At 35.8% G+C, this 13,106-nt stretch overlaps 1 protein-coding gene across 16 annotated transcripts in view; it reads left to right on the forward strand.

Moving 5' to 3' along the window:
- Positions 1-13,106, forward strand: part of prom1a (prominin 1a) — an 82,824-nt gene that overhangs the window by 64,572 nt on the left and 5,146 nt on the right. For 3 of the 16 annotated variants that reach the window (XM_044363579.1, XM_044363583.1, XM_044363582.1), the window contains 12 exons: positions 2,778-2,924; positions 4,405-4,476; positions 5,154-5,246; positions 6,756-6,773; positions 7,449-7,502; positions 7,593-7,673; positions 7,755-7,823; positions 8,347-8,436; positions 9,213-9,328; positions 10,096-10,119; positions 10,550-10,618; positions 12,756-12,858. In XM_044363579.1, the coding sequence (XP_044219514.1) occupies positions 2,778-2,924; positions 4,405-4,476; positions 5,154-5,246; positions 6,756-6,773; positions 7,449-7,502; positions 7,593-7,673; positions 7,755-7,823; positions 8,347-8,436; positions 9,213-9,328; positions 10,096-10,119; positions 10,550-10,618; positions 12,756-12,825 (903 nt within the window). In that variant the 3' untranslated portion in view covers positions 12,826-12,858. Of the gene's footprint in view, positions 1-2,777; positions 2,925-4,404; positions 4,477-5,153; positions 5,247-6,755; positions 6,774-7,448; positions 7,503-7,592; positions 7,674-7,754; positions 7,824-8,346; positions 8,437-9,212; positions 9,333-9,786; positions 12,859-13,049; positions 13,101-13,106 lie in introns of those variants that run through there. The other 13 variants (XM_044363581.1, XM_044363584.1, XM_044363585.1 and 10 more) reach the window with 10 other exon arrangements.

The following is a 13,106-nucleotide window of genomic DNA, read 5'->3' on the forward strand; positions in this document are numbered from 1 at the left end:
ACTTCTGCCTTTGAAAGATATTCAGTACTTGCGTGCCAGTTGGCAAGACTGTCTTGGCTCGTTTTAGGCAACAGTTGATATGTCCCATGTTGCGTCTGTTTCTGCACACTGGTCATTTGTCTTCATTTCGTGCCAGCAAATGTTTGATTTCCACACAGTAAAAGAGACTGTTAAGTCAGTTATTTTATCTCTTATGTAAGCTGGTATCAAAATCTTATGACATGATGAGGCATATTAATTATAACAGATAATGTTGTTTGATCTCTGCTGATAAAATATTTACAATTGGGAAAATATGTCAATTTGACATAAAAGAAAATCTCTCTTTAATGAGTAATAACATGCATTTTATTCTCTTTAGGAGATATGGTTCCCTACCAGGCCACTGTTAAAATAGATATTATAGATCTATTAAATTGTGCTAGAATGTAATGGCATCTAATGGTCTGATAATATAAGCTGACTAGTTTTATGCTGACTAATGATTTAAAGCATTAGGTGACTTTCTTGCACTAATGTACAGTGTGTTATAGCATATTAACACACTGTACTGTAACACTATACTCAGCAAATAGTATATTATTGTTATAGTTATGGTTATATCACTATCTCTAGTATTTCTAGTTTCTATTCTGTTTCTATTTGTTATATTTATTTTTTATATTTGAGATAGTCTATTTGGTTATTTGCTTCTTTTACATACAGTACTACTACTACTGTACCTCATTGTTCAAGTGTTCTATCTATCTATCTATCTATCTATCTATCTATCTATCTATCGTCTGTCTGGTTTACTCTCTCTGAGTTTCATTAAATTAGGTTACAGCATTGTCCATATGCACCCGTGCCAGTCCCTGACTACTCACAACATTTTAAATTATCCCCACAACATAATATGGAGACCAATAACTACTAAGTTAACCTACCATTGTGTAGCAGTTAGAAAGCGGCTAACATTTGTCTTTAGCGTTACCCAGCTAACAAGCTAACAATAGCTTTCCTAACGTTAGCTACCAAAGTCCCCTCATTTTTTTGGAGATACCCGCTACGCTAAACTACAGAAGAGAATGTTAATTTATATGTTTTTAAGCTAACATTTTAAGCTCATTTATCTTGTGACTAGATTTGATGAGAGTGTAATAAATGTGGAATTACCATTCATCTCAAAATTACATTAGCAGTTAGCCAATAATTGTTATACCATGTAGCTATGACAATCGGCAATTAATGCCTTCCGAGCAGGATGTTTGTCTGAATCTAGCCGCTAAACCCGACCACAGGCAGACAAATGCTGGAATTAAAATGAGATAGGGTATTTTATTTTTACAGTTGCACAGTTGGATAGGTCATGATGTGTCCGTAAGTATTGTATCTCTCTGTCTGTATCCGTATTAGCAATGTTAATGGGTTACAGTGGTTACAGTAGATGCAGTGTGTAGGATTTAGTGGCATCTAGTGGTGAGGTTGCAGATTGCAACAAACTGAATACCCCTGAATTTCAGGTGATTAAAACATACTTATGAATATTATATTCCAATTCTGACAAGTCCATTCTGCTAGATGACACCAAATTCTACACACTGCAATGACTTGATCGAAAATCTTGTAGCAGTTAGTGTTAATCCAGTAATTTAGTCTGTAATTTATGTACTGCAGTACATCGTAGTTGTTACAGTAATACACTCTCTTGATGTCAGTATTCACTGTTTAGTAAATTAATTTAACTATTAATGTATTTTACTTTGACAAAATCAGCTTCAGCCCCCAGATTAATACAAATTTATTGCAGTATAAATCAGTAAAACAAAAACAGGGAAAAAACACTTTATGTTACCAGTAAAGCATTATGTTTTATATGTACTGTCACTGGATTCAAGATACAGTTTTCCCAGATAAACTGTTAACTCAAGTGAATTATTTGTTTATTTGTTTGAAAAATAATCTGGAGATTTAGTTCTCTTGATATGTTGGACAAGAAATCCAATCCATATGAGAACATACAGTTTCAGTAATATGAGGAACTTCATTGTCAACATTTTTGTTGTGCTCTCTTTATTGTGCCGCAAAAAAGGCATATGTTTTCTCTTTTTTTTGGTGGTGAAATTGCACATTGTTGTTATGCTTCCCAAGATATCTCTATGGTTAATTTCAGAAGAGTCAAAAAATGAAGTGATGAACTAATGAACTATTTTACAAAGTGGAATTTTGCATCCTGCCCAGTTGGCTTCAACATGTGAGAAGTAGGCTACTAGTTCAGTTGGTATATAGATATGTGAGACTTTAATTAGACTGTATTTATGTTTTCTACTAAAAGAGATTATTATGTGCAGGGATGCATATATCAGTAGGAACACAAGGAGAAACAACAAACAACATTAAAAAAAAAATGCCACTCCAGTGGGATATGAGTTGCATCAAAGCTATATTTTTAAGATCTTTTCTCACTCTAGTGCCAACATTTGTTGTGAATTTTTGTTAGCCTTTCATTACGTTAACAATGTTTATGTATAATTAAAATACTTGCCTGCTTTTGCTGTACATAGATTTAAACAGATTAATAGCTCTGCTTTTATGAAAGTATCAGAAAGCCTTGGAAGTTAGTTTCGTGTATAAGTCCAAGTACTATGTGTTTTTGATGTAAGGTTATAAAATTAGAGAATTAGCACACACATAAACACATACAAACACTAACACTGACCCTCTTGACCGTTAAATAAGCTGTAATATATGACTCTTTTCAGATGTATTTCTGTACACTATTTTTTTGTTGTTTGCAGTTTACTAAGGATATGGTGGGTCAGCTGGACAGTGTTAAGATCGACCTAAGGGGAATAATCTTGTTAGAGGCGGAGGGCAAGCAGAACCTCCTGGATTTCTCTGAAGCAGGACTGTCAGAAATCAACTACGCCGACTACCTGGAAGAGGTACACAACAACAAACAGATACACACTGATACATCTGAGTGAACAGACCCGTAGGGGCAAACAGACATGCTCATATTGTGCATGAATGAGCGGGGAAACACACAAATGTAATTGGACAACAGGTAGCCACACAGGAAGCAGCAGAAACAAAATTACAAGCCGGCACTAAATCATCCATGATATACAAACAGAAAGTATGAGCTGGAAACACACACAAATCAGAGACACACACACACTAACTAAACAAGATCTGATTGAAAAATATATAAAAATGATAAACTTAATCTTTGTGATACCAGTTTGTACAAGTTTGACGTCAGTTTATTAGTGTTAGCTCACCATAAATCCCAGCGTATTTATGAAAGATTAGTATAAATATTAACAACAGATTGTTCGACACATTTACTGATATTATTGTATTACATTTGTACTTTAATGGTATGTTGCCAGAAATAGCTTGGCTCAGTTTAACAGCCTCCTACTTGGCTGTCAGTTAACATACAGCAGGCAGCCGTGCTTCACCTGATATGAGCTGCGACATGACACAGTACATTGCGTTCTGTTGAGGACCACTGAAGCTCGATTATCCAAATCTACTCCTGCCAAGGCAAAGAGTGTGTAGGAACAAGCCAGGACTTGGCATCCCCTGTCTTCTCCAACACTAATGGTCAGGTTCACTTAAATTTACTTCCAGAAAGAAAGAGGGAAAAGAAAAAGCTTCAAGGACTCCACTCAAGTGTACCGCCTGTCTTGACGCACAACTCACACACTCCAAAGTTCAGGATGAGAGATTTTTATGTCCAACGCATGATTGCAGCACTTCACTTAGCACCTTTTTATACTCTTTTAGAAGTAAATTTAGCCCTGTCTCAGGTTTGAAAGATTAGACCCACTGTGGTAAAAACTACAGGAATTTCACATCAAATTATTACAGGTTTTCAGCCATTTAATTTGATTTAATCAGCGTTCAGAGTTCTGTGCAGCTTAAAATATGATCTGATCTTGGGCATTATATAAGTGAGTTCTTTCTATACAGCAGTTTTATGGAAAGGTCAAAAGAGGGTTGTATTTGTTATTTAGTGATGATATTCAATTTTAAAATTAAGTCGTTACCGTACTTAAGTTTTCGCTTTGTCAATGTAGGAATTATTAACTGACATGGTTTAAAATTTAATGCTGACCTGTTTTTTATAGCTTTTCAATATTATTCATATCAACCTTCTTTATTCTTTACTTACTTACCAGTGGTCCAAGATGCTGTCAGATTTTTTTACCATTTTTACTGTGCAAAAAGTAACACACTGAATAACATATATAAGCAAAAACTTTCTATTTCATTGACTATGGATGGTAGTAACTGAAAAGGTAACAGTTAAAATTATCACCAGAAAGCAATCTGAGTACATTGCGCCCAGTGTTGTCTCTCAGACAAGAATGTTTACATTATGTCTTTCTCTTACTTATACCTGATTATCTGCAGGTCAACAAAGGAGTCACTGTGGTGGACCTGCTTTCATTTGCCAGAGAGCTAGAGGCCCAGACAGACCTCATGGTAAGAGCACCTCGGTGCCATACTGGCTGATATACAAACATCCTCTCTATTCAGCTTCACAGTGTTTCCTTAGTACATAGTTACTTAATTAGATTTACTTATTTATTTACAATGCCATGGGGGCGCTTGATGTTGGATTTGGTTGCCCTTACTCTCCAAGCTTGGTCTGTGTTTATCCAACAGCTCTGCCTAAACTCTCTGCCATGCATTTATGGGGTTCAGGAAGCCAACACAACATATTTATTCACCTCTAAATGGAAAGTCTATCAGGATCTTCCAGCAGGATGGAGCTTACAGATATTTTAATTTAAAAGAAGGGTCTATTAAAGCAGGATTTATTTTAAAGTTTGATGTCTGTTCATTCTGCTATGGCATCAAAGTAAAAATGTAACATGTAGCATTTTTGATATCCATAGTTAATACCAAATTTCCTTTTGATGAAACCTCCTGCACCTGATGCCTCTACATGACAGGGGAAAATATGACTTTTATATGATAGAAGAGAAAGGAATTATAAGCAAATAAATTTACCACTGTTTTTCAGCAAGGAAAACAACAAATAACTTGGAGTCTCTGACGTGATTTTAACTGTTATGTATGGCTTTAAATGTCCTTCTGTGTATGGATAAATGATGTTTACCAAAATGTGTGTTTTTCTGTCTGTTTGTGTGTTTCAGCCCAGAGGCCCTCTGCAGACTGCTCTGAAAGGCTACGTCGGCACTCTGCGGCAAATCCACAGTCAACAAATCATCCCCATGGAGCAGGCTATGGTAATCTGTTTTCAGTCCAAATATTCATGACTGGATCGTTTTTTGGTTAGATTTAAAAGCCGAAAAACGATGCACAAACAGCTCCTTACAGTAAAATTCATTTTGTTATCGTGTTGTCACAGCAAAGCTGGTGTGTATTATAAGAAGAATTTCTCAACTTAATATTTTGCACCAGAGTTTAGCAGTCATACAGAAACCCACCATAGACGAAGCAGAGAGACCAATTTGCTCACCCACATTGGCCCCAAAAGACCAGAATGCAATGCAGCCACAGTTCTTACAATGTAAAATGCTGTTACTGTTGCTCTCTCCACATACATTTATGCATGTATACACACAGAAAGCAATGCATACTTAGTCATTCTCAACTGGTGCTAAAAGGCATTCTGGGAAATGTAGGAAAATGTGGCAAAAAATGACCAAGGGACCAAAGATTTACCCCTTAAGGATACATTGAGGTAGATGACTGACACTTTCTGTATAATACATTAGTTTTAACATCATGGTGCAATAAGTTATGTTTTTATTTATTACCAGCATGTGTTGTGAATCTTGTGTCAAAGATTTCTATTTGAAGTAGACTTTAAAGCTGCTCTAATCAATACTTTTATATTAACAAGGCATCAGATGACCTCATAAAATGTGAAAGGGATCAGTTGTAGTGACAAACCACATAAAATTATCACCTGACTGCAGTCCCTCTTAGCGTTTCAGCATCTTTCTGCCCATTATTTTGGTTTTATGGCCTGCAACTTTACTGTTTTCATTCTGTCTCGCCACTCTTATCAGTTAATTTTGCAGCAGCAGGCAGCAGTGAAAAAACTCTGATAAACCCACTGTGTGCTACCCATCCACCGTACGACAGACTGGTGGGTGAACATAGTGGTGCATCAACTGATAAAAGGACAGATATTCCCCTCAGGAGTTGGTAGAATACTGGACCTGCATTTGTCAGGTGGCATGAGATGTGTGAATAAGTAACTGTTTGCTAACATGTTAACTATATCAACTTTGTAAGTTGATAATATGCCATGTGCCAATGGATTTACAGCTTGTTGTGCTGTCCCCAACTGGGCAAAAAATCAATTCATGCAGGTTTAAAGAAAGTCTGCACCAAAATGTTATCCAACATAAGCGGTTGTAATGTGTTGTATGGATCAAGTGAAAGCTACTGAGTTAGAGTAATTGCTGTGTTATCTTCATGCACATGTGTATTGAAGAGAATGGCATCATCCTTGATAGTGAAAATATATTTCAGTATTTCATTTTACATCAGCAAAAGCAGAATGTTTTTGACCCCCAGGCATATGTCATCAAAAATGTCATGTCTGTGAAAAACAAATTAAATATTCAGCTTTATTTTCTCTGTCAAAGGCAATGCTATTCTTTTGAAAAGCATCAAGCATTTACAGCTACTAGCTACTAGACCAGTGATGTGCTCCAACTCAGCTTTTTATGTTTTTCTTTGTTTTTTCTTTTGATTTTGATTTTTCCACTTTCAACTTCAAGAAATATGTTAGAGCAAGGGTAAGCAGAAATGTTTCCATCCCTGTTTATTTAGTGTCTCCATCCATTATATGAAACATTTAGAGAAATACTGTGTCTTTCTAATGACATGTAGTCATCTGAGAAATTATATGTAATTTTGGATCCTATTGTATTATATTGTATGTGTGTTTGTATTTACATTCAAGTGAAGGTCATTTATGGTGTTAACAAAGAAGGATTTTGTGCCAAAATGTTACCAAGTATCCACTTCAAAGGGAATAGTTTGACATTTTGGAAAATATGCTTATTCACATTCTTCAAAAAGTTTGATGAGAAGATTGATGCCATTCTTAAATGAGAGTTGTATCGATCTTCTCATCTAACTTTGACATGTGTTTTCGAAGAACGTCAAACCATGCTTTGAGAAAAGAAAAGTTATTTCATTGAACCACTCAGGGGATTCTATGTAATTATTTTATATGAAAGCAATAATAGTAAGAAAGAAAACATTTTCTTTACTTTGTGGATATTTCATTTTGGACCAAAGTTCTTCAGCATGCCTGTACTGAAAACAGAATATTATTCATCAAGTGTCAGTCGGTTTTGGTCTTGCCTGGTGTCCTCACATGTTTCATCAGCGTACGTCTCCAGGTATTAAAATGACCCCCTGACCTTTGACATTGCTGGTGTTAATTTGTATTTTCCTTTCTAAAGAGTGCATTGAACCAGAGTATGAGGTTCCTGGAGAGAACAGCCTCAGACCTGCCAGTGAGTAAAGCCAGCCCTCCAGTCTGAGTCTATAAACTGGATCTAAGTTTAGCCTTAAAATAATTTAAATCTCTTGTTTCCTTTCTACAGAACAAAGTCTTAGCAGTTCTGGATGCCATTGAAGTTGCACAGTATCTCATCTCTCAGAATGCTACACATTTAATCAAGCAGGTAACTACAGGATTCCTTTCTTTGTTTATATTCTCGATTTTAAAGAATTTTAAACTAATATGATGTCCTAATCTTCCTCAGGAAACAGAAAAATACACAGCGACCCTTGTTGGCTACTTCCATCAATACATAGAATGGGTCAAAACATCTGTAAGTATTGATTTGTTAACTTATATGTTACTTATATTTACTTATATGTTTATGTTCATTTAGTCAAAAACCTAGTGGAGTTATTTACTGGCAAAAAGACCTTCGAATGTTATGCAAGAGCTTTCTTGTAAATATAGAGTAGACCAATATAACAGTTACAACTTCTATAAATATGAGGAATTTGCTTTGTGGGACATTTGGTTTCTGCTGTAGTTAACCTAAGGAGGTCAAAACAAAGTCAAAAGGATGTTTGAAGCCTGAAGCTGTTTTTTTGATCTCAGAACTGTCTGTGGAACCTTTTGATTTCAATCTTTATTTCAATCTCAATGTTCTTGTTTTCACTTAAAGCACAGAGGTCTATTGTGTAATGTGCAATGGTGCAGTGACAGTTTCAATAAGTGGTATGGTAACATGAGAGGGTTTCACATTAGCAATCAGAAAACAGTCATATGTTGATTTACAGTCTGTATTCTTGAATCAGTTGTGTGACTGACATTTCCTGTTTATATCTTGCTTTCTGTAGCTGGCCATGGAGGTCGCACCGTGCAAGCCCTTCAGCAACATGGTGGACACGGTGGAAATCATAGCTTGCAGTTTCCTGATTGACTCTATGGTAATGATAATGTGATACAGGGACACAAACCCCATTCATCATGTGGTAAAATGTTATGAAAGACAAGGGTGGTTAACTACAGTCTATTGGGGTCTAATACTTACATATACACATACACATCACAGCCAGTATAAAACACAAATATTAAGTTTATAATGACAACCAGTGTTTTATTGGGATAATTAGTTTAGTTGAAATGTGCTTACTTTTGTTTTTTTCAATTTTAGTTGATGTAAGTATGTAAACATACACAAGAATGCAATATACATTTACAACTGTTTTATTAATAGCTTGAGGGGCTGCAACTAATGATTGCTTTCATTATTGATTCATCTGTGTGTTATTCTAATCATTTGGCTTCTAAATGTCAAACAAAAGTGAGAAATGTGTCATTATTGATTAATTATTCCTTCAATCGATTTGTTGTTTGGTCTATAAAATGTAAGATTAGGGTGAAAAATGTCTATTTCACTATTTCCCAAAGCTTAAGGTGCAACCTCAAATGTCTTGTTTTGTCTCAATCAACAGTCCTCAACACAAAGATATTCAGTTTACTATCATAGAGGACTAAAGAAAGCAGAAAATAGTCACATTTATGAAGCTGGAACCAGATAATTTTTAAATTTTTTCTTCAAAAATTACTCAAAACAATGACTCGATTATCAAAATAGGTGCCGATTAATTTTCCGTCAATCATCTAATTGATTGAGAATTAATTGATAAATGTCTTTAGTACTAATAGATGATCAAAATGTAATATTTTGTGTTTTCCACAGAACACTTTCTGGATGGGCCTGGGCTGCAGCACTCTCTTCCTGCTCCCGAGTGTCATCCTAGCAGTGAAATTAGCCAAGTACTACCGCAGGATGGACACAGAGGATGTTTATGACGAGTGAGTAGCTGTTGTTAGTTTACTGCTTCTTTTCTACTGTATATAAAGCACATTTATCTTGTATTTTATAGTGTATATAGAGTATAAAATAAGAGAATATGTCCTGAACCCCTTGATGAGATTAAAAGATGATGATTAGCAATGTCTAATAGATAGTATGTAGTCATTGCAATAGGTAGTTTACATGATCTTCATGGTTGCAGGACATCCTTCTGCTTCTAGTTTCTTATTTGCCTGCTCTTTGCAAAAAGTTCCAGCTTAACTGCTATTTATAAGAAGAAACCTTTCAGTTTGTAGTTTGCCCTCTTGAAGAATTGTAGTATTATTTGAGAATATTGAGTTTTCTTTTATTCCTTAGAAACATCTGTGTTTTAGATTCAAAAGGCTTTGTTTTTGTCACAGTAACTCTACTGATTTATTGTTCATTTATTTTCTCCTCCTTTTTCTCTTCTTTGTAGTTCCTCTGTTTCGGGGACTTGGCATTTTACTTTGTGATAACCATTTCTACTATTTCCATCTTCCATATCTTGTATTATTTTTGGTTTCATTCCTCTCTGTCAAGCACTTGGCACTTTACAAAGAAACATTGGCGCATTTGTCAATTCATATTTCTTCTTCATAGACGTTTTGTCCACCCTCTCTGGTTTGGTCATAGCTTTACATCAATACAACATAATGTCTCAATAAGTGGCGTTTCTTGCCATGCGGCTACTTTCTGGTACATTTCAATAACATTTTTATGTTGTTTTTTTTGTGTATCTTTATAGCATTGAGACAATTCCCATGAAAACGTAAGACATTTTACCCACCTCCCCTCTGCTTTTCAACTTCTATCACTCTGTGCTTTTCTCTGGATCTTGTACATAGAATTGTTTACTAAATTCTTGGTGCTGGTTTACGTTTTTAAGCTTGGAATTGCTCTTATGGGTGGATGGTGTGGCTTCTTGTCGTGTGCTACCTTTGAAAAGTGCCCCTTACCTTTCATGAAGGGCTCTTGCAATCATTACCTTACAAGTTCACCTGTTTTTTGTAAGTTAAGGTGTAAATAAAAAAAAGAAAAAACTATGGTTTATACTCAACAAATGTTTATGTCCTAATACTCTTGCAAAGTTTGGCTACTCAAAAATAAGCGTTTTTACTCTAAAAGTCTTATCAGCATGCCATGTCTCTCACATTACATTTTTCATCCCTTTTTTTTTGTATGCGATATTTCGTTTTCAGTATGGAAATTGGTAATAATGGTTATCATAGTGAGCACTCACAAGGTATCCCAAATCCTATGATGATGAGGTAAATGTTATATCAATTTTATTGCATGTGATGGGGAGTGGAGGCATGCGGGATGTGGGATTTTTTTCACAAGCTTAATGACATGGCCGGAAACAGTGCATGCCTACGAGGGAGTGGATTTACTGCACATACACACGACACATCGGGGGTCACCAAATTGAACAATAACGTTAAAAGTGGACAAGTAATGGAAGCTTTTTTGTGTTTTGTAATCTTTCTATTAAAATAGGCAAGTCACAAAGTACTTAAATTTCAGATTTGCCAACAGATTTGGCGTGATGTGCTTTAAAGGAATAGTTCAACATTTTCACTTTCTTTCTGAGAGTTATATGAGAAGATTGATATCATTCTACTCTCTCTCTACTGTAGCCAGGAGACAATTAGCTTAGCTTAAATGCCCTATTATAAATATGCCTACCATTACCTCTAAAGCTCACTTAACATGTTGTATAAGTCATTTAATCTGGAGTTACATGCTGTAACTCTTTCTTGGCAAACAACAGGCAGTTGCAGTGACGTTATGGTGACCTGTTATTCATCAAGAAATTGTTCCAGTGATTAACTCACGCTAAAACCACAAACTGGGTTTCTTGTTTTGCATTTCTATGTGTGTGCAGATTAAACAAACAAGCTACAGCATGAAATTTGGGTTTTTTAAAGGTGCTGGTAATCATATTTTTGAACTTTGGAGACAGCTATACTTGCTGTTTCAACTATAGTCTTTATGCTATGCTAAGCTAAGCTAATAGCCTTTTGGCTCTAGCTCCATACTTAGCGCAGGTGGTATCAATCCTCTCATGTCACTGTCACACAGGAGGTGAATCAGTATGTTTCCCAAAAAGTAAAAAAAAGTTAGTTTATAGTTCTAAGAGTAAGAAAAAGGAATTTGGTGTTGTAAATGTATTGCTCAATCCATCCCATCTAATATTTTCGCTACCATACCTTTTCTCTGTCTCGTTGCTAAATGTTCTGCTGTGTGGTATTGGGGAATCTACCATATCTCTAACCTGTTGCATGTGTGCACACTGGGACACTCACATGGAATGAAAAATCTTCCTGTTTCCTCTCGTCTAGAGTCAGCCAAAGTCCGATGAATGTACACCTGATCATTTTGTTCAGAGAGAGGCAAGCATGTCAAGCTTTGGTGTGATGCTGAGAATGCTGCTCCTTTGATTTTTTTTCCTTAATCTAACAAAACGTCTAACTGCATGTTTTATATTTTAAGTTGCATTTGGACCAGGATGCATTTCGACAACCAGCCTAGTGTAACAGAAACTATAGGCAGAGAGCAAAACAACTAAATTATAGACAAAATCAGTCACCTGCTGGTTTTTGCTTCCACAGTTTTCCTTCACATCATCATTAAACATCATTAAATTCTAAAAGCAGCTATCCACTTTTCTAAAATAAGGTTGCTAAAAGGTATAAAAACACCCAAAGACAAAAAAATTCAAGGCCATTACCTAGAAGACTGGAATATTTTCAAGGATGGAACTGTCTAAATTTTTAAAATATTGATAAATTTGAAATAAAATTTATGCAGGATGCAGAATTTTGTGATGAAACCTATAAGTGAGTCAAGTATGATTTTAAAGGGGCACTAAGTAATATATTAGCTATGTTGATTTTTATTAGCAGCCAGTAGCTATTGAAACACTGACACTTCACCCCTCAGTTTCTATTTAAACCGTGTTAATCTGTAAAGTGACACAAACAAATAAGTCACATTTAGACGACATGAGTAAATTAGGATTATTACAAAAACAATCAAACTAATAGAACATCTTCCCTCTAACCTATAAATTCTGAGTGCCAGAAATCTCAGAAACAGGTAAAATCATGCTTGTCTCCCTTGGTATTGAACAATCACCCCATTCACCCCACAGTGATGCACTAATATAATCATTATTTGGTGTTTTCAGACTGGAAAAAACATACTTATTGCCCCTTTAACAGTCCATACAGTTCAGAGGATTAAGTGTTCTGCTCTCTGCCTTGTGAACCACTCGTCCTGCTCTTCTTTGCCAAATGAAAGGTCTGAGAGAAGCAGGTGATGGCTTCACAAAATGGTGATTGTTGAATTTTATGTCCGTGGCTGTTAATGTTTTTCCCTGTGTGTGTGTCCCTGTGCTGGTAGCATCCCTACCTATGATACTATGAACAGGTTCCCGCGGGCCTCGGCTCCTCCGAGGCACATCGACTGGTGACAGAGAGCCGGCTCTTGTTCTGGCTCCTGAAAGGTACAACGTGTCAGACCTCTGTTTTTATCTAACACCGGTTTATTTAACTTCCTTTGAATCTTCCTCTTCACAGATGTCATCTCATCCTGCTGTTTGTCTTCCATGAGTCTGTCTCTCTTCCTGTTTTTAAACATATTTCTTTGTGTTTCTTTCATACCCATCTAAACTAATCCTCTAACACTTTTTTACAGCTTGTTTTAGTGCTTTTCTGCTCACAGTGACTTTGCAGGAAAACCATCATGGTGAGA

The sequence above is a fragment of the Thunnus albacares genome, chromosome 10 (genome assembly GCF_914725855.1).
Source record: "Thunnus albacares chromosome 10, fThuAlb1.1, whole genome shotgun sequence".
Classification (NCBI taxonomy): Eukaryota; Metazoa; Chordata; class Actinopteri; order Scombriformes; family Scombridae; genus Thunnus; species Thunnus albacares.